Below are 25,743 nucleotides of genomic sequence, written 5' to 3'. Positions count from 1 at the left end.
GGTGTGAAACCTGCCTGTAAAATTTCTCAGATAAAGATAGATGGACAGACAGATAGTCAAAAAGAAAGAAAGAAAGACAGAAATACAGAAAGAAAGAAAGACAGAGATAGATATACAGACATATAGAACAGGAGAGAGACCAACATAAAGATGGAAAACAGGGGAGGGAGAGAGGTCACTTACGGACGCAGACGGGCAGCTCTCCTGACCAGTTGTGGTCCTGGTAGCAGATCCGCACGGAGGAGCCGATGAGGCGGTAGCCCGGGTTACACTGGTACACCACCGTATCCCTGTAGCCATAATTCTCCCCAATCACCTGACCGTTCACTATCTGCTCCGGGGTCCCACAGTGGCCCGCTTCAGAGAGAGAGAGGGAGAGAGAGGGAGAGAGAGGACAAGATAGAAAAAGGAATAGGATAAAAAGAGAGGGAAAGTCAGACAGATGCATAGAAAGATACAGAGAGAAAGGAGAGAAACAGAGACATTGCATTGTGGCACTCAAAAAGACCCACAAATCCACAGGCACCAAATCAAACACATCCCCAAAAAACACTAATCTCCTTCAAACCAAGGAGAGACATTCTACATGAAGAGGGCAGGATGAGAGAGAGCGCTCTCCAATAGTCACATCACCATGACTCATTATGGCTCAGAAGAAGCCAGAGTTAAGAAACCTGAACAATAGCTTGTAAGACTCAAGAGGCCAGCTCATGTTAGTGTGAGCACTGTGCTATTGTGCGTGTTTGTGTGTGTGTGTGTGTGTGTGTGTGTGTGTGTGTGCTATTGTGTGTGTGTGTGTGTTTTACCCAGGCAGCGGGTGTCTGTGCCGCTCCACAGGCCCGATGACAGACACTCGCGCACAGTGGAGCCCACCAGCATGTAGCCAACGTCGCACGTGAAGATGCCCGTCGCCCCGAAGGTGGCCTGTGTGCCGATCTTCTTCCCGTTGGGCACAGAGGGAAGCAGCCCGCATGAGATGACTGCAGAGAGAGAGAGAGAGAGAGAGAGAGAGAGAGAGAGAGAGAGAAAAGAAAGGATGGACATGGAGAAGGAGAAGGAGAAGGAGAAGAAAGCTACTGCAGATTCCTTTCCTTCTTTTTGTGGATAGTGCTAACACAGACCAATAGCTCCAAATGAAGGTGTCCGTCAGCTACACCATGTAAAGCATGACGTTGCTAGTTTGATTCTCAGAGTGCTGGCATACTAATCCTGATAATGAAGTATTCATGTAAACATCGGACTGTCCATTTGAAATGCTACACATTTGTGTTTGTTGGTTATGAAAAGAATAATACACACATTTGTGGACACTTGGATTGTGTGTGTTTGCCTGGCTGTGGTGACTTTCCCAATGCATGTGTGCCTCCGTTGGTGTGTACAAAGCTGTGTGTGTGTGTGTGTGTGTGTTTGTGTGTGTGTGTGTGTGTGTGTGCGCACGGGTGTGTGTGTTTGTGTGTGTGTGTGTTAGCTCTGGAGCCGCTGAAGATTTGTTTGTGCGCGGGCCCAGTGGCCGAGTGGACTGCCAGCGTGTGTTTGCAGGGTCTCCATTCAAAGGCTTAGGTTTGGGATCTTCATGAGCCATCGGACCATATGCAGCTTGAGAGGCCTAAGATGGGACATATTTGATCTGGAGAGGAGCTGGCGCTGGGACTAGCTTGGGCACTGTACTGAGCTGGCCAGGATCTAGAGAGATCGGTGTAGCACAACACACTACCATTGGGACACAATCAACCCATTTTTCTACCATCACACAATCAATGCTGCTGAAGACTTACACATGATTCAATTAGTATTTTTGTGCTGTTCGAATCAATGTATTTAATTAGTATTAGTAATTATGCTGTCATTGAGATTAACCCATTAACCCATACCTACAGTAAAGCGAAGTATAGATGAAAATATTAAATCTAGCACAGCAGGTAGATTATGAAAATACTTCAGAGTAACCGTACAGAGATGAATCTACAGGATGGTGTGCAGTAGTGATGACACGGTGTAAGTTAACAATGCCAGAAGAGCATTGATCTGTAATTAGACCTCAGCAAAAATAATGTGAATAGGGTATATTTTTGTATCATTTCTATTAATCTTTTGCTGTGTTATGGATACCAAATAGGGTTAAGGAGCACTCACTCTCACAGCGTGGCCTGTCGTTCTTCCAGCTCCAGGCTCCGTTGGTCAGGCACTGGATGCTGGCCGGGCCCAGGCGGTAGTAGCCGGGGTCGCAGGTGAAGATGATCTTGGTGCGGTACTCGTAGTGGGAGCCGTTGACAATGCGCCACCGCCCGTGCTCCAGAGAGAAGGAGCCAATGCTGGGACACACCACCACTGTGAAGCAGACACACACACAGAAACACACACACAGAAATAGACACAGACACAGACACAGACACACACACACACACACACACACACACACACACACACACAGACACACACATACACACACATACACACACACACACACACACACACACACACACAAATACATGCATGAGAGAAAATATACACTAAAATGCACAAGAACACAACAATCAATTAACAACAGGAAAAGACGAATTAGAACGCAAATAGAACAGTGTCTTTCGTAAACATCTTTCTCAACTAACCTTTGACCCCTTGTTCTACAGACTTAGTAATGCAATGTGGCACTTTATTTTTCCCCAAACACACACACACATGAGCAAACACACTGTCACTCCCACTTCCTATCACTCTCTCTCTTTCTCGCTCACACACACACACACCAACACACACACTGACAGCCACGCACATTCTCCTTCCAGGACTCCATCCCTAAATCTCTCTCTTTCTTTCTCTTTCACTCACACAAACACACACACACACGCTCAATCTCTCTCAGATCTGTTTTTTTCCCCTCTCACACTCTCTCGCCTCAACACCCACACCCACACCCACCTGAGCAGCGGGGGATCTTGTTGTGGTTGCTCCAGGTGCCGTCAGGCTGGCACACAGCGCTGGTCAGCTCCTTGGAGGACAGGCGGTAGCCGTCGTTGCAGAAGTAGGTCACACGCGTGCTCACCGAGTAGTCGGCCGCCAGCACGCCCCCATTCAGCGGCGCTTTGGGGGCTCCGCAGGACACCGCTGCAGGGGCAGAGGAAACAGGCTGGCCACTTAGATCACGAAGCCCAGAGGCACCCGCACTCACACAGTGCACCCAAGTGACCACCTGAGCACCTGAAATGCTCCAAGGTGCACCCACACACTCCCGCCTGTCCCAGTTTACAACGATGAAGAATCAGGGTTAAATGTAGCGATGTCAATGTAACTACATACCATAACCCAATGCACCTCAATTTAGTGATGTTGTGTTTGCGTAACTTCTATTCTCCAACACCAACAGCTTACAGACATCTACATACTGAGTCAGCACACTCATGGAGTCTGGACACATACTCAGTTTAACACTACTCCCTATAGTCCTCATGGAGTCTAGACGGCTATGTCTGCGTGTGTGTATATGTGTGTGTGTGTGCATGCATGCCAGTGTGTGTGTGTGTGTGTATAAATGTGTGACAGTGTGTGTCTGTACGTACATAAGTGTCTGGCTAAATTAGGCTTTGATATATGCCCACGGACACACAGAACACGAACACAAACAATCTCAAACAATCTCCCACACCGCTGCTAAGGCCCAGGCAGGGAGCCAAGCTGAGATATTATGTTAACAAGAGGAGGAGATGTGATTATGAAAATACACCACAGACACAGGAGAAGACAAACTGGCTGATTGGGGACCAAAACACACAATGAGAGGGGGGCACACCATGCATTCAGGATGCAGGATTCACTAATAACCAACAGTTCTAAAGAAAAGGATTACACACACAGACTGACCCACACACACACACACACACACACACACACACACACACACACACACACACACACAACAACAACAAAAAAAGCATGTTCCTGTTCTGCACATATCAATACCGCACTTTCGCACAATAGAGAATGAAAGCGAATCTATGGCTGCAACTATGGACTGAATACAGGCCTTTCACAGACAAATCCAAAGGTCTTTGTGTGTGTGTGTGTGTGTGTGTGTGTGTGTGTGTGTATGTGTGTGTGTGTGTGTGTGTGTGTGTATGAGAAAAAGAGAACAAAATAGAGAGACCGCCTTGTAGAACCTGATAATGTAATAATTTCCTGATAACGTAATAACCCTGATAATGTAATAAAAAATCCCTCATAAGTCCCTAAAAGATGTAATAAAACCTGATAATGTAATAATACCCCGATAATGTAATAAAGTGCAGGTTAGCCTCAATTTTGCAAAACCTGATAATGTAATAATTACCTGATATTGTAATAACTTTGGTTGGTGCTGTAGCATCAGGTCTCCAGTTTCAGAGGTCCAAACAGTGAAGCTGTCCAGAGACCTGCTGCTTCACTATTAGCAGATACAGTATATATTTTATATGATTGCGAATGCACAATTTTTACAATGGTGAAAGGGATATTCAGTGGTAATCAACTAATAGAGAAATAATGAGAACATTTTGGTATGTTATAGACCGGCAGCTAATGGGCACATAGAACATTGAGTTTCTAAGTCCTCATTGATCATCAATAGCTGACATTTCGCTATTTGATTTATATCAAATTCTCTTTTGATTTGTGTGGCAATGTCCCTTAAAAATTACACTGTACCAGGCCAATCAAATCGTCTTTTGTCATTCGTCAGTCGCTCGGATTGGTTGTAGCGCCATTCCTATTGTGTGGCATTGCGTGCAGAGGCAACTTAACAGACAACCGTTAATCCCGCCCACACTGAAAATCGTGTTGTGCCAGACCCTTGTACAGCTTCTTGCTGTACAGGTTTGGCTTGCGAGGCTAAAGGCCTATACCATTGGGATCAAAATATGAGCAAAACAATAGTGGGTGGTTGTCTACACAGCATCACTACTTGGTCTGAATAACTGGTGTCCCAACATTTCAGCACTGACCAAAGTTTTTACAATATCAGGAATTTATTACATTAACAGGTTCTGCAAAATTGAGGCTAACCTGTAATAACTTCCCATTAATGTAACATTTTATTACATTATTGGTATGGCGATTGTTACATTATTGGGAAATGCACTTTATTACATTATTGGGATATTATTACATTATCAGGTTTTATTACATCTTTTAGGGACTTATGAGGGATTTTTTTATTACATTATCAGGGTTATTACGTTATCAGGAAATTATTACATTATCAGGTTCTACAGGGCTCTACAGTGCGAGTATTTCACTCGCATAAATAGGTACGCATAAATAGTTGTGTGGATATAGTGAGCTAAGGCTTGTATTCCTACTACGGTAACGTGAGCTATCCTAGCTGTACGGGGCTATGCAAAAGTAGCTTATACTGAAAGAATGCTTAACTTGTTAGCTCACCAGTTCATTTTGTTGCTAATGTGGTTGGAGAGGATTAAGCGTCACCGATAGCGTGAGTTAACATTAACATGTGTCCTGGGAGTAATGATTCATGAGAGACCTTGAATCATTAGGTTAACTGAAAAACGTTTGAGGATGTACCTGGACACAGCGTAGCTGTTGTAGTGTGCTCAGTTTTCGAAAACTAGACTGAAACTAAGAAGGATTGTAGAACCTGATAATGTAATAATTTCCTGATAACGTAATAACCCTGATAATGTAATAAAAAATCCCTCATAAGTCCCTAAAAGATGTAATAAAACCTGATAATGTAATAATATCCCAATAATGTAATAAAGGGCATTTCCCAATAATGTAACAATCGCCATACCAATAATGTAATAAAATGTTACATTAATTGGAAGTTATTACATTATCAGGTTAGCCTCAATTTTGCAGAACCTGATAATGTAATAAATTCCTGATATTGTAAAAACTTTGGTCAGTGCTGAAATGTTGGGACACCAGTTATTCAGACCAAGTGAGTCTTGATGTCTTTAGCCATTGTGTTTTCCACTGAAAGGACAAGCCAGCAGAGGATCCATTCAAACTGCCTTGTCATGTACAAAGTCAAGGGAAAGTAGAGGAAATGCATGTTGCATGATGTTTTGCAGTATGTAGTGTAATTTTTAAGGGACATTGCCACACAAAATCAAAAGAGAATTTGATATAAATCAAATAGCGAAATGTCAGCTATTGATGATCAATGAGGACTTAGAAACTCAATGTTCTATGTGCCCATTAGCTGCTGGTCTATAACATACCAAAATGTTCTTATTTTTTCTCTATTAGTTGATTACCACTTAGTATCCCTTTCATCATTGTAAAAATTGTGCATTCGCAATCATATAAAATATATACTGTATCTGCTAATAGTGAAGCAGCAGGTCTCTGGACAGCTTCACTGTTTAGACCTCTGAAACTGGAGACCTGATGCTACAGCACCAACCAAAGTTATTACAATATCAGGTAATTATTACATTATCAGGTTCTGCAAAATTGAGGCTAACCTGCACTTTATTACATTATCGGGGTATTATTACATTATCAGGTTTTATTACATGTTTTAGGGACTTATGAAGGAATTTGTATTACATTATCGGGAGTTATTACATTACCGGGAAATTATTACATTATCAGGTTCTACACGCCTTCAATGGGAAATTAAACTAAAATAAGTCTGATAAGTGCACAAGAGACAATTCCGCAGCCCCCGGAGATTAAAACACACAGACGCTCGGCTCAGGGGAAGCAATTCACCATCTGTACTCCAGCCGCACTGATTTAACAACAATAAAAAAGAGAGAGAGAGAGACTCTTCCCTTTCTTCTTATCCTTTGTTATCTTTTGTTCTCTCCTTTGGTTTTAAGCACTTAATGTAGCATGCTGGCAGAGGGAACGCTTGTCAGAGAAGCTTTAAGTTACTTGAAGCAAGGGCACAGGGGCCTACAGAGAGGGGCAGGGAAACCATAATGCAAGTGGATCCTTTCTATACACACCATCTTGCCTCTTGCCACTCCGTAATGTGATTTTTAAACCAAAGCCAATCAAATGAGTCCTGGTCTTGTATTTCATTTGACGTTGACAGAAGATGGAGTTTGATCCCTGGTGTTTTTTTCCACTTACTCTTTCTTTTAAGATAACAGACTGTCAAGTACCAATGCAAAGACCGCTGAGGTTCATGGAGTGTTTTTAGTGTCAGTTGTCATTAGAGGTGGTGCTGGACGTCTGGCCTCTGAGGAGATTGAGGATGGTACATTATGGCAACCAGAACCGACTGGCGCACTGACACGGGGACAATGCCATACCTGTGGGCTACAGCTCAAATGTTGATGTGAGTTGTGGTAGGGCCACTTGCCCCTACCTGCTCTCTTCACAAATTTGTTTGGCTCGCGCGTTGATAGACAGTCAGCCTCGGCCATCTACAGGGGCTGGTCCCAGCCCAGGGGGGGCGGGCAGGGACCATAGAGGATAAAACTTGGGAAACAGGGTCGCTCAAAATTGAGCGGTTGAGGTGAGGATAAGAGTAGCCAAGGCTATGTCAAGAGATGGCTCAGCAGTCACTATGATTCTTCAGAGTAGATAAACAACAGAAAAAAAAAAAAAAAAAAAAAAAATTATCGAGTGGAAGAGGAGGCTGGAGACTGCGATTCCTGGAGAAATCTGGCAGGGGTTTTGAAATTCAAATCTGTTGGCGGCTCATTAAAGCTGACAGCCATCAGCCTCATTTGCCTCCTCCAAACAGCATTACCATCAGTGTTCACACTCGGCCAAAATGCTGGCAGCACACCCATGCAAGGTGTTTCATTGCAGTACTCACACACTCACTCAGCATAGTGGTAAGTACTCTAAACGGAGGTGGGGAGGGGTGGGTTTGCAGAGCTTCGTCACATCCATAGTAACTATAACTCTTCCATAAAAGTTCAATAGGACATTACAGTATAAATGGCCAGTAAAGACAATTCGTTACTTAGCCAACTGTAGTAATGTTATGAAGACACCGTAGTAGGTATTTTAGTAGGCATAGTTTTAAGCATGACATGTAGGGCCCTATCTTGCACCCAGCGCTATTGACATTGTCACCGACGCATGTATCATTCCTATCTTGCACCCGGCGCACAGCGCGATTTTCCCTCCAGAGGCGCGCTTCGAAATGAACTTGCGTCGACATGGGCGGGGGCGGAACAGAGAAGGCGTTTCTCTGGCGCAAGTGGTATTTTGCAGTTTCAAAACAACGCCGTGCGCCATTGACCAAAAAAAAGCTGGTCTAATGTGAGGCGCAATGTCTAAAGTCTGTAACGCGTATTCAGAACGCTATTTTAAGGGCGCATGTGCTTGCCCGCACAGTAAAGGACCTGTAGGCTACACTTTACTTCTGTCGTCTTCACGAGAGATTTACACCAATTGTTTGGCAAGCCATATATAATTACAAGGAAAATAAAGTATTTACCACATGAGGAAATCATTGTGATATCCGTATCCAAGACATTTAAAAACTAGGCATACATCTAGCGTACACAATTGACCCAAATGATTCAGGTTAATTGAAGCTGCGTGGCATTTGATTTATTGTATGGCTTTGTTGCATTTATTTAATGCCAGTATTATTATAAATCTTGTAAACTCATCTCTGTGTATGTGGAATTTATTTATGTACCTTGGGTTTGGTCAGCTGGTGTACTGGCTTGGGTGCCGATTTCCATGCCCCTAAATCCCTGCACGCTCTCAGGCGTGAGGGTAGACGTGGCGATGTCCTCTGCTGCCGTCAGATCCTGGGTCGAGGCAGATCCACCTCCCGTGAAGGCACGAGAACGTGTGTTACCTTCCAGCTTGGATGTCCCACGTCTCCGGACGTCATTATAGCGTTTTCGGCAACGTTTTCGGGTGCCCCGTTGCAGAAACAATCACGGCAATATCTTGACATGCTTGCTTGACTTTGCTTACTTTTGGAGGGTTTCTCGCATCCCCATATATATCTATCTCCCGGCTTTTCACAAATAAATCAAATGTCACGCAGCTTAAATTAACCTGAATCATTTGGGTCAATGTGTAGGCTACATGTATGCTTATTTTTAAAATATCTTGGATATGGATATCACAATGATTTCCTCAAGTGGTAAATACTTTATTTTCCTTGTAATTATATATGGCCAAAAAATGTGTGTAAATCTCACGTCGGTCTCCTCGGCTGTGAACTTCTCCGGTCTTCCACCAGGTAATTCCGCCATCAAAATAACAAGCCGCTATGGACTATGCGCTTCTCGCTCTTAACTGTCTAAGGTCTATATCCCTCGTCCGGGATATTTTTATTTTTTTGTCAAAAAAAATGTTAAGCTCCGCGAGTTTTCGTCTTAGAGACATAAAAAGAACAACCACGGAAACATTGAACCCTTTTCTTTTATAATATATACAGTTCAAAATTTTAAAATAAATAAGCGCTTTGTCAGAGGAATAGAACTGATGTGTTGCACTTTCTAGTATCTGAGTGGGGTTTCTGCTGCTAAGGACCCACCCATTAGCAAATGACAGCTATTCATATGATAAGGAGATGGTGATTCAGTGATCTCCATTGGGTCATGGTGTGGCAAGATTCACTCCGGGGGTTTTGGGCCACAAAGACATTCTAGGGCCATTAGGATATGGCCTTTGTCTTTGCGAGAGGTGTCACAGGTTTGTTCACACCAACTCATCAATATGCATTTGTAGAGGCAAAGATTTAGGAATGGCACAGGACACTCTGAAATTATAAATATGTGGTAGTGAAACAAGACATACTTTCTGAATGCTAAACTAACATGTGTTTAGCCAACACCTATGTTTACAAGGCTCAGAAATAAAAAGTCTTGTGAATTAATCTTTACAATGTGTTTTTGTACAAAGTCTGAGCACCTCTGAAACAAGGTTTTTCCAAGGGTATGTTTACATTTGATTTAAATTAAACTTTTTTTTACTACATTCCTTTTACTTACATGATATTATTGCTGAGGTCTTCTAGAATAGAGTCATATATTCCATTTGTGCATCAATGTTTTTAGTTAAGCAAAATGTACAAAAACATCAAGGCATGTCAGACAACTTAGAAAAGTCTAAAAGGCCTTGGACCTTAGAGTGTTAAAGGGAATGTGAAATGACGCTCGGATTGGTTTATTGCATATTACGCCCAAACCACACCTATGGCTGAGTAACCTCCTTTGGACCAACCCTTTTGACACTTGCGCTGGACGCAAGTGTGTTTTTTCCGCCGTTAAAATAGTAACTGCGCCATAGAGCCGCCCACACAGCTACTTGCGCTTGGCGCCGTCCTACTTGCGTTTCTGATCGGCAAGATAGGGCCCGTAGTGTCTCTGACCAACGAAACACAGAAACAGAAGCATGCACAGATAGATAGACACACACACACACACACACACACACACACACACACACACACACACACACACACACACACACCTCCCCTCCACTCACCTTGGCAGGCGGGCACGGGTGTGTCCCAGTCGTAGTAGCCGTGTGTGTTCTTCTTGCAGACGCCCGTGCCTTGGCCCACCAGCCGGTAGCCGCGGTCACAAGCCCAGCGCACCTGGCTGTTGACGTGACCGCCGGTCTGGCTGCTGACAGAGCCGTGCAGCGGCGAGTCGGGTGTGCTGCAGTACAGCGCTGTAACAGACAAGCGCACACGCCCTATCAGTCCTTTTTATCAGGGGCCAGGTAGGGACATATCTTCTGCATATCGTCTGCTAAACATCTTATATCTAACATGCAATACAAATGTGTTGCTATTTCCAGTACGGTAACATGTAGTAATTAAATATCCTGTATATATATATATATGTGCAGAGACCAACCGTAGTTCAAAGATCAGGCAAATCAGTTTTAAAATCCACACTGTCTCAATGGAGATATTCTGCATCTATTCACTAACTCATCAGAGGATACATGTACCTGCATCTATACATCAGTACTGCACTCTGAATGATTCTCTCCTATTGACAAGCTTTCTGAAGAAGAATATGGAGCCCTTCACACATCGCGTTTGGTGCATCCCCGTCATTCAGGTGCCAGCTGCTAGAACGTGTCTCAGGATTAACAAGCACTAGTGTTGTTTCAGTTTTTTTAGGAAGGTGAAAGCCATAAAAAGGAAGATATTTCAAACGAGAGAGAATTCAGGAGAGAAGCTGGCTTAGGGGTTTCACTGGGTATTGATTACTACGCGCCCCAATTTCATTGAGCAAACAAGCAATGCAATGAGAATAGGCGGGAATACCTATATTTGCTCATTTCATTGACACAAAGCAGGGCACAATCAAACTCAAATGGGTTGAGTAATTACTGGATGTAGCAATTAAGTCATTCTTTATCAGCCAATCACAGTGGTTCGATCATACCTTATTTACTTTCACATGGAACTCAGCAATTGTTCTACAATATAGCCAACAACACATGAATGGCACACGAATGGCGTGTTTTACACCAGAGGGGATGGAGGCTCTTGTGCAGGAAGTGTGTGCGACATGAGTTAATTTAGGTGTTGCCTCTAAAGAACTCATTTATACATGGAGCACCAGCATCTGTGTGCAGATACACCTCATCATTGCGCTGACCCACCCATGTTTGCGCTTACAATCTTGCTTGCGTTATGAAATTAGCAATATGATTTCGCCAAGTTATTAAATTAGCTTTAGGTCTTGCACGGCAGACTTTCTATGTTGCCAGCCGCGTTGCCCATCAATGAAATTAGGGCCCTATGTTTTTTAAAGCGGGTGTAGAGACCAGTTTCCCCTAAAGTAATACGCCCTTTCTTTGTTTCTAACGGCACTACAATATAATGTTAGACTTCTATACAATAGCTATGCTTGACTACGCTATAATAGATTGAGAATAATGCTTTCACGCCACCATAAGAGAGACAGAGTACAGTGGTTAGCTAAAGCCACCTGTGGCTATGAGAGTCTGAGAACCCACTTAAGCACAAGAGCTATTTAGTGCTGCTCAACTGAACTGACTGAGGTCTGAACCAATGACTGTAATTTGGGTAATTTACAGTTATCAGCTCAACATCAATGTCTTTTAACTTCCCCTCAAGAGTTATGTTTTTTTTGTTCTGTATCCCAATGGCTCTATATTAAGCTTCATGAAGGGGTTTTGACTCGAGTCACTTTTTGTCATGCTGAGACATTAATAGAAACTTCACTAGCCTCGCTAATCAATTCCGTTACGTTTCAAAGGGTTCCGATTCGATTATACAACAATTCTCGATGCATCACAATGCATTTTGTCCTTCATGTTTTTATTCATGAATAGAAGCACTCGGATTTGAACTCTACTTTCCCTTTTACTGTTTTATTAAGCATCTTTTTTAATACAAAGAGACATAGATTACATAAATAGCTGTCTTCTTTTTCAAAGCACACCCAGCAGTATACCTTTGTCTATATACGAAATATTTGCTATACTGCACTGCAAATACATCTTCTAAAAAAATGAAGTAGTTTTAAAAAAGCAGGATATTTCAGTTACTATCCATTTAATTCCATTTAATTCAGTTACTATCGATTTAAGTCAACTCAATTTTATTTCTAAAGCGCCAAAACAATACAAAAATCTCAAGGTGCTGTACAGAGCCCAGACCTGTCCTATATAACAAAATATAACATAAAAACAGCTAGCTCAAAAATAATGATCCATACCACAAGCTACTAAACCGAAATTCATAGGCCCATCTATGGTAATTACATCTACTGAAAGAACGTGTGGATGTGGTAAAAAATAGGCTACTAGCATCAGGCTACGTAGCAGAGCTGTATTAAAGCTATGGGTTCATTCACTGATGTGTTGACTGCTCAATTGTGTTAAAATGTGCTTACATTCTGATCAAACTAGCATTTAACTGTATCTGGCTAGCATCACAACTCCAATTGTGTACATGAAGTATTGCCAATATCTGTATGTTTATCATTAATTTACTGATATCTATGGCGGTCCTGGTGGAAAGATTTGTTTACATTAACTGTGCACTACTTGACTAGTTTCACAAGACCCAAAAGAATGTTTAACAATACATGTGGTCTTCAAATTAACTTTTCATTGATCATTACAACTGCATCACAGTGAAGTGGGTTTGAATGAGTTGTTCAAATTCATTATGCTGGCATAAGTATGTAAATCAATTATTTAATTTCCCATTGATGTAACAATGACTTCACCCAGTTCTCTCTCACACACACACACACACACACAGACACACACACACACACACACACACACACACACACACACACACACACACACACACACACACACACACACCGCACAGTTATACACACAGATACACCCCCAGACACACACACCAACATGAATGAACCCTGTCGCTTTAAAAGAGTGAAATTATCGCCTAATTTACCTTACAAATTCCATGAGATATGCTATTAAGAAAAGTATGGTGAAATCCACTTAAGTAATGTACGAATGGCCCCATGCAGCCATACACAATATCATCACGCAGTAAAAAGCAAAGATGGACTACAATGACTTCTCTAGCGTAATATGCTGAGGGTCAAATTTGCTTATGGAAATAGCCCAAATCTGTCAACCCCCTGGGCGTGTGCCAGCTCTAGTTTGTATTACTTTTGGCCCTGGGCTGGAGGGATACGGTAGCTGTCCCTGAGGAGACAGGAAAAATGCTTAACTTATGGCTCTACACAAAAATGTCAGCTCTCATTTTGATCTCGATCCTAATGTACAGCTGTTCCTGATGTGAACCCCTGCCTGCTGGACCATGGATCACCAAAGCCGGGTTTCGAGGAAAGGGAGAAACATAGAGAGAGAGAAAGAGAGAGAGAGCGAGAGAGAGAGAGAGAGAGAGAGAGAGAGAGAGAGAGAGACAGAAAGAGAGAGAGAGAGAGAGAGACAGAGAGAGAGACAGATAGACAGAGAGAGCGAGAATGCTATGAGTGGTGATTTTTACATCCATCAAGCAGGTCAGCCGGTATGATGCAGGGTACATTTTCTCCTCATCTCTTTGCCCGTCCAAATGACAGTGTAGTAGGGTGACGGGAGTTCACCTAAAAGAGCCCTCCTGATATCCAGGAAAGCCAGAGCACAAGGAACACTGAAGGGACAGCCAAGGGCAAACGGGAGGGCGGAGAAATCTCTCTCTCTCACAGACACACACAGACACACACACACACACACAGACACACACACACACACACACACACACACACACACACAGACACACACACACACACACACACACACCTCTGCAATAAGTGGGAACAAGATAACTAATGCTCAATCTTACTGACTGATTCACACTGTGCTAGCTAGTGATGGAGAAAACAAAGTAAAGGAAGAAGAACAAAAGGATGAAAGAAAGAGAGAGAGAGAGTGAAGAAAGAGGGAAGAAATATGGATAAGGGTAAGGCAGAGATACAGAAGTGGAATGGAGGACTGCTGTGTATGAGTGTGACGGGGCACCTGAGTGACCCGCCACTGCAGCCTGTTGGCTGCAGCCTTACTGGACTGGGTGCAGTTGTTTTGGCGTGTGTGTTGCTTGTTCTATGTTCATATACGTTTACATGTTCCGTTAGCAACGTCTTTCTGTTTAAATAACCACACAATTTCAAGTCTTGTCAATATGTTCCGTTTATTTAGTTTAAAATCATAACTCATATTCTCATATTGCATAACGTCTGTCTTACTGTTGTTTGAGTCTTGTCTTGCGTGCGATTGTCGTTATGTGAATATGGCGCGGTTAAGCACGAGAGTTTAGAGTACTGTCGTAAATTCCGGGTTAAGCTGAAATAACCCGTAATCGTTTGTTTCGAATGGCTGATTTATCATGTGTGGCTATGTCGTCACTGAGCCCTGTTTACTACGTTAGTGTAGTTCCCTTTCCCAGCTACGTGGGACATTTGTTTAATTAAGTATGGCTGCTGTGAGCCACAGGTGTTGGTGCCTGGGCCGATGACACACCTGCTATTAATAATTGGCATGAGCCAATTGGAGGTGGTGTCTAGGCTACTTAAACTCCCTTTGCTTTTGTTCGAGAGAGTTGCCAGTTAAATAGGACGTAAGTCCTTGGTGCTCTCACTGGGCTAGATCCATGGTCCTTTCACCTTGTTTTCTTTGTATGAGTGTTCGTGTTTAATAAGGTATTTGCCTTACGAGCTCATCAGACCAGTGAATGGTCTTTTACTGATAGTCGACTAATTATTGTGCGTACTTGTATTGATGCTCTGATGCCTATTGCTATGTCTTATTGAAAATTGTATTATTTGTATTGATTTATTATTGTCATTTGTTTTTACTGCCTTTGTGCCTTATTTGGGTAGAATAAAACCCATCTTTTCTAAACATCTTCTCCCTCCTGAGTCCTCCATGAGTGTAACATCCGAGCTCTAAGCGCGAAGGCTATCCCGACCTTTAACAATGAGTGTGTATGTATGTATATGTGGATATGAGTGTGTATGTATGTATATGTGTATGAGTGTGTATGAGTGTGTGTGTGTGTGTGTGTGTGTGTGTGTGTGTGTGTGTGTGTGTGTGTATGTGTGTTTGTTGCTGGAGGAAGGGCGCAGAAATGTCATAACACTTCAAAGGAGATTTACTCCAAATCTCTTGAATACTTTAACATCCGAGGCGGGTATCTGCTCTCAAATCTCACGACACACAATCGGAGGCTGAATTAATGGCTTCTTCTCTCTCTTGAGCTGCAGTCTCCTATGTTATACGATAGGCACCCTCCTCAAGCATATGCACAATGGTCTATATGTGTGTGTGTGTGTGTATGTGTGTTTGTGTGTGTGTTTGTGTGTGTGTACGCGCTCAGAAAATGTAACTGGGATATGCAAAAAAGCCAAACAAACAAGGGAAATGAGGATTTGTGTGGCTCTAGAGTAACACAGCTCTCCTCTTTGAAAGTCAAAAGAGAACAGAGCTTTTTCTCGATCAGGCGCCGGGTTGGACTCCTCTCCAAGCCCAAAACAAGGGTGATTGCATTTCTTTCCCTGCCCCTCCCCCCCCTCTTTAAAAAAAATGCCTGCTTTTTGCCAAACACCATGCAAAACACATACCCCCTTAGAAAGATCTACATATCTCCTTAGGCAGAGCTCCAGGTGGGTGAGGAGAAAGAATGAAAGGACGCCCGTTTGCTCTCTCTCGCTCTTCTCTCTCTCCCTCTCTTTCAAGTGACAAACACGCTGAAACAACTCTCTTCTGTCTCCAATCCAACTCTGCAGTGCTATTGCAGTGCTATTTCACCCTCACCCTCCTCCTCCTCCTCCACCTCCTCTTCCTTCTCCTCCTTCACTTTTTACTCAACCATTATCTCCTCTCCCAAAGACTAAATATGCCAGGGATTACTGTCCGTTTAACCTGGAGCGCTCATGTGCCTTCCTGTCTGTCTTGCCGTGAGACTCTATGACTCTGCCGCCCAAGTGGGCAGAGTTCTCAACCTCTCTCTCGGCCTTGTGTGGGCACTGCTGTGGGCAGCCCGGTCCGTTAGGTCAGTGTCTGGGAACGGTCAGAAGGGCACTGACCTCCCTGGCCTTCTGCTGACACCAGCTCGGACCGTGACGGGAGGCCCGCCGGGGACTGGTCTGAGAGCGCTTTGACCCCTAGCTGACCTTGTGACCGTGCCGCGCACGCTTGTCTCTGTGCATCGTCGCTAATGCTGGCACTGCACACTGCAGCTTAAGTGCACAAACATAGCGAACACTCACAAAGAAGGACAAATCTTTTGGCAGAGTCAAAATGCACACACACACACACACACACACACAAACACACACACAGTTAAAATCTCACATCCATTCTCTTTTTCTTACACACAGTTCCTCAGCTGTGGGACATTAGAGTAGAGAGCCTGTGATGTGAACTGTTTGTCTCCCTGGGCTGGCGGCTGATGGCTGGAATGACATCTGTAGTAGCAGCACTAATGCACTGTGTAGCAGTGGTCCACTGGGTAAGACTGACACACACACACACACACACACACACACACACACAGCTCTATGGGTCTACTACTGTCATCTTGTCAAAGAGATGTCTCACCCAATTCATTCTTCAGCCCTCCTCACGAACACTCATACACACTCATATACACACACACACACACTACGGACCAAGCCTGCTACTATCATATTACATCAAATGTCATTTATGAGCATGTCTTCAACATATTTTCCATTGCGTATAGATTTCCTGTGCATCCCTGCCACACCATTTGACCTTAATCATACTATTTCACATGCAATCAAAGCATGCTGCAGCCACAGCTGTTATACAGTCTTACTATTATATACCATTTCTCTTAATTAGTCATACATCCATGCACACGCACACATGCACGCGCACACATGCACGCGCGCACACATGCACGCGCGCACGCATACACACTCAGGGCCGTGTCTAACGAATGGGCTGACCGGGCTGCAGCCCCGGGCCTCGCCACCAGGGGGGACTCAGGTCGCCCGATGTCGAGTGAGTCAACGGCACCGCACCGCGCATAACATTAGAAACATTCAGAGTGAAACAAATTATAATGCGCGAAAATGTCCGGTCAAAGAAAGCACGAGAGTGGGGCCAAAAGACTGGTCCGTGGACCGTGACCTTATAATCGCAAAAGCCCTCAAGTGCAAAGTAAGACTGAAGAAGATTAATTCACATTTCTAAACTTTGCTTTGGTTTGCACCACATCATTAAGACAGGGATAAACGCTTTTAATAACGCGCTTTCAAATACGATGATGCAGGTAAGCCAGGCTTCCCGGTTCCATCTAAATAGGCCTAATAAAACGTAAATTCTTTCAGCAATTGAAGATGTATGAGTTTTTATCCTCACGCATATCGCTGCAGATTAGGCTAATTCATTGAAAATTATAGACAAATTATGTGCAAGCCAGTTAGACATAGCTAAGTGAAATGTTTTAGCTTAGCTATAGAATCTTCCATTTTCGCAGTCATGGTCAAATATTAGTGTAGAGGTTTTCACTGAGGTTTTTTGTCAGATCAGCAGGACTTAATAGGTTCTACACTCAGTCCAGTTTGTGAGGTATTGCGCAATCTGAGATGAAGCACAGCTCGTCGTTGCCTCATCGTCTTGCTGTCTCCTGTCTGTTTGAACAGGACATGCGCAAATTGAGCGATTTTGATTATAAAACTGCTCGAAATGATTGGAATCATGCAGAAAATACAGTTATATCAGAGACCAGTAGAAAATATTTATTTCCTTTGATCGTTATTTGTTTTTTTACTGATGACAGGTGAAGCTCTGCCTCCCCTGACCGCACGTCGGTGCTCTCGCATAGAAAGTGCAACTTTCGAGGCTTAAAAATAAACATTCAATTTCTAGTCTTTTTTACACGTAGTAAGTTTCAATAACTCCATACCATTACATATCGACATTCAAGGAGCAAAGATGAGACGTCGTCGTGTGGTGAGAACTGATAGAAAATCGATAACAACAACAATCGCCCCGTTTTCTTTATTTTTTGTAACCTACAATACAGCAGGATTCCAGTCAATGGAAAAATGGCCTCTCCCCACCGGCGATTGTTGTTGTTTACGATTTTCTATCAGTTCTCACCACACAACGACGTCTCATCTTTGCTCCTTGAATCACTATATGTAATGGTATGGAGTTATTGAAACTTACTACGTGTAAAAAAGACTAGAAATGGAATGTTTATTTTTCATTGAATGTTTACATAAAGTTGCACTGGGTGCCTTTAAACTGATCATATTTATAGAGTGGTTCTGTGGACTTTAAAACACTGATGTGACAGTGCACCTGGCGTGGGTTTGTGTGCGTGTCACGATGTGCGTCGGGGCGATATAGGGGCCTCATCCTGGTAATTAGCCCCAGGCCTCAAAATGTCTTAATCCGGCCCTGTACACACTCATACACTCATACACACACACACACACACACACACACACACACTCACACACACACACACACACACACACACACACATTCACACACACACACACACACACGAGCACAGACACACATTAGCACTCTGTTATACTGTAATTCATTCAATCATCATCATCTTTACCAACTTCATCATCCTCATCATCCTCTCGCTCTCTAGTTCCCTGTTCTCAAGCTCATCTCAGTCACATGCCAGTGAGGTTGAACGTGCAAGAGGAGTGAAAAAAGAGAGTGATTTAAATGGATACATACTTTGATACTCACCGACATAGCGGATACGGAACCCTCGCTTGTTGGTGCCGTGGTCCGCCGTCCAGCGCAGCAGCAGCTGGTGGCCCGTGGTGGTGATGTTGAAGGGCGTGGTGATGTCGCCGCTCAGAGTAGCCAGCACCTGGCCGTGAGTGGTGGGGCCTGCAGGAGGGGGAGAGGGAGAGAGAGAGAGAGAGAGAGAGAGAGAGAGAGAGAGAGAAAGAGAGAGAGAGAGAGGGAGAGATAGAGAGAGGGAAGGGGAGAGAGAGAGAGAGAGAGATAGGGAGAGGGGAGGGTAGAGAGAGAGGGAGAGGGAAGGGGAGAGAGAGAGAGAGGTGGTGGTGGTGGTGGGGGAGTAGACAAACAAAGAGAGAGAGAAATAAGAAAAATCAGTGGATAAACAGTGAAAAGGAAGAGGGGATGAAGAGACAGGGACAGAAAGAGAGAGAGAAGAAGGGACATAAAGATAAAAAGAAACATAAGAAATGATAGAAAGTAAAAACAAGAAGAGTACACAGACATAGAGAGAGAGAGAAAGGTAAAGAGAGAAAGTAAAGAGAGATGGAGAGATAGAGAGTAAAAAGGAAGAACGAGAGGCAGATGACATTGAGCAAGCCAGGAGATAAAGTATGCACACAGGAACTCTCCACAGCTTATCACTCTGCCGATGACTAAACACATATAGGTAATAACAGTGGCGCTCTCCTGGGTCATTCTGCCGCGCTGCCTGAGGGGACCGGCTGTTGATTGCTGCAGCTTTCTTGCCACAAAAGCGGCAGCCGAAATGATCTCCTTTCAGGGGATTAGATCCGAGTCCCATCTGGATAGCAATCAGCGCCACGTTTTTTTTGCGGCGCACAGTTTTTGACTACACACCACTTTGGAATGTTCCGGGAACTTTAACTACACTTAGTGACCCTGGAGGCTGCAGCATTCAATAATTCAATAATGGGGACACAGAGGAGTCAGCAAGGATATTACAGGAACCAGGTCTAAAACTGGTTCCTCTCGTGAATGAGAACCAAGTGAGGGAGGACACTCAAAGGGCCTTGACAGACACTTAAGGAAGTTTAATGCTGTGGTCATCAATGCTTGCCGGGGGGGCTAACTGATGCAAGATTTAGCCAGCATAGGAGTCCATGAACTCTCTTCACTGTGTTTTGCATGAGAAACACAATTAGAAGGAAAGGGATCTCTTAGGAGATTTCCTGAGTGCTTAATAAATACCTGACCAAGTAGAATGTTGATTTGCTGATTACAAAGCTCAAGAGGAGAGTTTAGCTCAAGTATTCCACAAGTTATTAATATTATAAAGAACAGAATTGTATATAATTCAACACAATATCAATGTGTCAATGTCAGTGTAAATTGTGTTTTCCAGAACATCCCAGACACATTAGTACAGTATATCCAATGTCAGTGCCTAGTCAGGAGTGTGTAATGAACAAACAAACAAACAAACATATATTAATTTTACCATCGAAGACTTCCAGGATGTCGAACTCCTTCTCGGTCTGGAAGTACTCAAAGTAGAGTGTGATGTTGTAGCCCTTCTCCACGTTTATGCTCCATGAGCACATCTGCAGGTTGGGGTAGCTGTCAGGGTAGCCCGGGCTCAGGATCACCCCGCTTGAGTCGAACCTCACGTCGTGGGCAGGGCATTGCACTGCAAACACAGAGAAGATTGGGGGGAAAAAACAACAGAATGCCATGAGTTGATGGCTAACCTAAAGGGAAAAGATTAGGCGCTCTTTCTCTCTCTCTCACTGCTTCTAGTTAAATGAGATCTTTCGCCTTCTCGTCTCCAGATGCCTGGCGTGTGAAAATGTTAGCACAGCAGCTGCAAAGACTCCATTTTTCTGCCATTGTCTTCTAACATCCAGATGTTTATGTCATAAAACATTAAGGTTTAATGCCGCTTGTGATTCAGTGACAGGCCAATTTCGCCTCATTTCAGGCAATTTCTGATCTGAACAGAGGGCAAACTTGTACCATAGGGCATATACACACACATATGCAGGCACACACACGCAAACACACACCCACACACACACACACACTTGCATGCATAAAAACACAACTACAGTACACACACCCAAATACACACAGACAAACTAACAGACAGACACACACACACTTCTTTTTCGCGCTTTGACAGGGAGTAAAATATGGCGCCATCAAAGATTAATGGTAGCAGCTGTTTATGCCTCTGAACTGAGTGAGCCATGCCTCAGACAACATGGCTGAAAAACATGAGAGGCGAGAGAGAGATTGGAGTTGACAGGCGCAGGTGTGACTGAGAAGGAGAAAAAGGCCCTAACTTGGCCCCATTTTGCACACTGCCCGCAGCCAATGGACGCAGCGGGGAGAGTCGGGTGAGCTAAATCCTTTAGCAGAGAGCAGGAAGCCATTGCAAAACCGCAAAACAGGCCTGCTGTGAAGGGATCACCTAGGTCAGGAATCGACATAATCATTTTTCCCACGGTGCATAATGGTGAGTTTACGGAGTGCTACAGACCACTACAGGTGCCAATAATGGGCAAGCTTATCTATCTCTCTAATGTAGTGGCCACACAGTTATAATGATGCTTTGTCCTCTTTGAAATGTCTTCAGATGATGCTTATTTTCAGCATGCAATATACGTAATGGGGTTATCTATCAATTCTTTTTAACTTTAATTGGGGAGCTGATAGATAGAAATGATTCTGAACTGAGACACCAAGGAATGGTGAGGTTGTGTGTGTGTGTGTGTTGTGGCGGTGGTGTGTGTGTGTGTGTGTGTGTGTGTGTGTGTGTGTTGTGGCGGTGGTGTGTGTGTGTGTGTGTGTGTGTTTGTGGGGGTGGGAGGGCCGAACCTTGACATGTGGGAGGGGGGCCATCCATCTGCAGTCGCTCCCCCAGACGGCACGTCAGAATCTCACTGCCCACTAGCGTGAAGCCGGGGTGGCAGCGGTAGCGGATGATATCACCTGAGAGAAAGTCAGAGAGAACAGAGAAGAGAGATGGAGAGCGAGAGCGAGGAAAGAACAGAGCGAGAAAGAGAGAAAGAGAGATATGGGGTGAGTGAATGCATTCAGCTATTGATTAAGCCATTTGTTAATTAAGAGGGACAGCTAACCTGTGAGGCTTTAATAGAGACAGATGCTATAGACAAGAAGGTTGCATTGTGTACATTTTGAGGTTATAGAGTTGATATACAAGAAAAGTTAAACAAATTGACTTCATAGGTATTGCTTTGCTCTTCTATGGACTAGAAAAAAAAAACAGAATATTTATATTTTAATAAAAAAATAAAGCCATGAAGCAGTTTTATTACAGTCATAATCCACAGTGCCAATCTAAAAATAATCACATGTCAGCAGTATGGGGACGTCAGAGGGAATGATGGATGAGGTACTCTGTGCCACGCAAGACTGGGCACACAGGAGCCTGCTCCTGGTTTACTGGGCAATGGGTAATGGCCCACTTTTTCTGCCCACCCCCCTATTCCCTGAGCATCACAATATATTGCTCCCCAGGACTCTGTGCCGAGAGAGACATGGGGTGGGGGGTTCGCCGAAGCTGACACGCCTTGCCTTGCTTGGGGCTAATCATAGAGAGATCATTCACTGGGGTGAATGCTCACGCCAAACACCTATAGATATCCAGACCACAAGAAGCATATGGCAGTTGGCGCTCTGATAGCAGTGTGCTGTAGTTCTCACACAAATCACTCACATACAGTAGCTTCTCATAGTAGGAATTAGGGAATTACAGGCAAGAATCATGCCCATAGTTAGCGCCCTAAGCAACAATATTCCACTGGGTTACAAACACGTAAGTGTTGTTTCTTGGAAACTCCTGCCATTTGTGGCTAGCCCTCAGTGGCTGTATCGGAGATGACGGAGAAACAGATTTGAATGGCGGGAGATATATCTGCCCTTGAGTGAATGAGAACATAATTGCTGGTGTGAGGACAGGCAGCACAGTAAAGCAGGCAGTTAGGTGGAAATAAGCACTTACCTATCTCAAAGTCATTATCTTCCATTAGCGTGTCTGCATTGGCAACCTCTGGAGGCGGCTGGCAAACTCGCAGCTGGTAAGCTAAGGAGGCAGACATGCCGAAAAAAATTAAGACATTCACGTACATACTTGTAAAGTGCACAGCATCAAAGCACCACAAGGAAGCTACGTGTGCAGCTCATTAAAACTGTAGCTATAATAAAAAATAAATAAAGCTTTCTCTAAAGTGTTTTAGATGACGGGTTCAGGAGAGACTGGTACAAGCATAGAGCAACTGTGGCTTTTTCCATTAGCAAACAACATTAGGAGTAAATAAAAGTTTCTCTACAGTGTGTTACATGACAGGTTCAGGTGAGACTGGCACAAGCATAGAGCTTCGAGCCGATGGCGGAGGATGGCGGGTGATGGTGCCACTGGGCCTGCGGGGGTGCCCGGCTGAGAGGGGCTGTCACTGACGTGGCGCTAATGATCGGAGACGAGCCACGGTGGTGACGCCGACATTAGCCAAGGTGACACTCTGACGCACAACATGAACCCACTTATTAGTAGCCACCGCCGCAAACACTGACAAACCCCCCCCCCCCACACACACACACACATAAAAGCCTGTATTGTACTGCATGTTCTCCCCGATCGGTGGTGTGTGTTCATTAAACCTTATGATGATATTTGCTCTGCTCCAATCAAAGACACATTAGAGAATCCTTCTAGAAATGAGGAGAGCAAATATGATGGCATTTCACTATCCAGTGATTTATCTGCGAAGAGTAGGATTATTTTAGAACTGCATGCTCTGACAAACAGCCTTGCTAATGCTGTTGTATCACAGTCACGAGACCATCCTAGCTTCTCTCCCTGTATATATATACATTAAGAAAACCCCTTTTGATGCTTAATGGCTGCGTTCATTATTTTGATGGTTAACGTATTTATGAACGGCAAACTCCATCTCACTGCGGTGGAAGGACTGGCTGGTGTGGCTGATCTAATTTGATGGTTCTTCTCCCCTTCGAGCCGCTCTGTAATTGCACAAGCGCCAGATTGATTAAGATGAAGATGCTTAGCTGCTTCCACCCACCCACCACCCCTATCAAATCCGATGATACTCCCAGGGCATCAGCAGGAGGACGGCGGCGATGGAGAGAGCCCCAGCTTTGTCTTCGCCCCGGCCTTAATTGAGAGCGGGATAGTGAGTTCCAGTCGGGGAGCGAAGGAATAGCACTGATTAACTATTGAAGCCCACTTAACGTGATCGAAGCTACTGCTCATTGCTCTATGTAAGATGAATGCAGTCCATATCTAAAATGTATGTATGTAGGTATGGATGGATGGAAGAAGGCATGAGTGAGATTGCGGGGGGTGGGTGACAAGACGGAAGAGTTGGCTTGAGAAAAGTTCACAAGGACACGGAGCAACATGCACCACTGTCTGAGATGCTCCTAGGAAGGAGGCTGGGGAGTTAGGCAGGGAAAAAAGAAATGGACCAGAGAATGGAGATGGAACCAAATAGCATTAACTCCCCCTCATCCCTCATCCCTCTCCTGCCTTCTACCTCTCCACTCCTGTTATATGTTTAGGACCATTGAGGGAGCAGAGAAGAACAAATGTGAAGGGTATGTGTGTGTGTGTGTGTGTGTGTATGGGTGAATGGGGGATGCAACGTGAGCCTAAATGACAGTTTGGAATTGAGTCGTTAGGGCATCAGTTACACCGTCATGGCTCTGTTAATGTCCCCAGTGTGCACGCATTTAATCAAGTGAAGCTATTCACAAACGCCCGAAAAATCTGACGGCTACGAGTTCTACATTTCAAAGCCCATTTAGGCAGGATTATTATATTCCATGGCTATCCTTATCTGAGAATGACTCAAGAGTTTATAGACTTTAAGATGCTGGCTGGAACACACTGAAGGATGATGGCCCTCTGTGTGAACGTAATCTGATTAGTTGACAAACTAAAGTGCCAAAATGCATTTCCAGGCCCCGGCGAAATGGCTTAGAAGTCCTTGCTCTTTGGATTCAAAGAGTTCTCTGGGAAATAAAGTTGTCTTTATCACTTGGTTTTCTCATTTATTATGAATCAAAGCTGTAAATGCATTAAAGAAAAAGGGAGAACCCAACCCCCTCCTCCCCCCCCCCCCCCCTCCCCCGAATTCCCACGCCTAATCTGAACAAATAAAGATGTTATGTAGCCTATATTTTTTTCTTTTGCACATCACACATTAAAGATCCGCAGACAGGCAATTAACATTTTTCAAAACAACATCTCCATCTCCATCGAATGAGGAAATACAAATTCCCGCGTGAGCAAGATGGCCGCCTATGCAGTCTTTCTCCCCACCCAGATGAAATGCAAAGAAAAGACCCACACAAGACACAAACACGGTTTCTCCCCCAGTTAAGCTTTTGCTGCGGACTCTTGTAGCAGGAAACAGATACAAAATGTGACCACACACCGGGAAATGGGAAATGAGTCTGCCTGGTGACATGACGGAGGAGGTGTCTGTGTGAATCGCTGCTTAAGAGGCAGTGGGCACCTGGCTCGTTAGCTGAGACTGATGTCTGGAGCCTCAGAGCGATGTGTTAGCACGTTCATACAGTGTGTGT

General features: G+C 44.1%; 1 protein-coding gene across 1 annotated transcript in view; it reads right to left on the bottom strand.

Moving 5' to 3' along the window:
- Positions 1–25,743, bottom strand: part of csmd3b (CUB and Sushi multiple domains 3b) — a gene marked incomplete at its 3' end in the record, with an annotated part of 385,413 nt that overhangs the window by 50,579 nt on the left and 309,091 nt on the right. Inside the window, exons 45-53 of the mRNA XM_080837924.1 lie at positions 23,138–23,218; positions 21,991–22,104; positions 20,612–20,800; positions 19,138–19,296; positions 10,417–10,605; positions 2,920–3,105; positions 2,134–2,328; positions 807–980; positions 184–357 (exon numbers count right to left, since the gene is read on the bottom strand). Of these exons, the coding sequence (XP_080694050.1) occupies positions 184–357; positions 807–980; positions 2,134–2,328; positions 2,920–3,105; positions 10,417–10,605; positions 19,138–19,296; positions 20,612–20,800; positions 21,991–22,104; positions 23,138–23,218 (1,461 nt within the window). The remainder of the gene's footprint in view (positions 1–183; positions 358–806; positions 981–2,133; positions 2,329–2,919; positions 3,106–10,416; positions 10,606–19,137; positions 19,297–20,611; positions 20,801–21,990; positions 22,105–23,137; positions 23,219–25,743) is intronic.

Source organism: Sprattus sprattus (genome assembly GCF_963457725.1).
Source record: "Sprattus sprattus genome assembly, chromosome: 4".
NCBI classification, from domain to species: domain Eukaryota; kingdom Metazoa; phylum Chordata; class Actinopteri; order Clupeiformes; family Clupeidae; genus Sprattus; species Sprattus sprattus.
The sequence above is the reverse complement of the archived record's forward strand: the minus strand, read 5'-3'. Positions and strand labels throughout refer to the sequence as shown.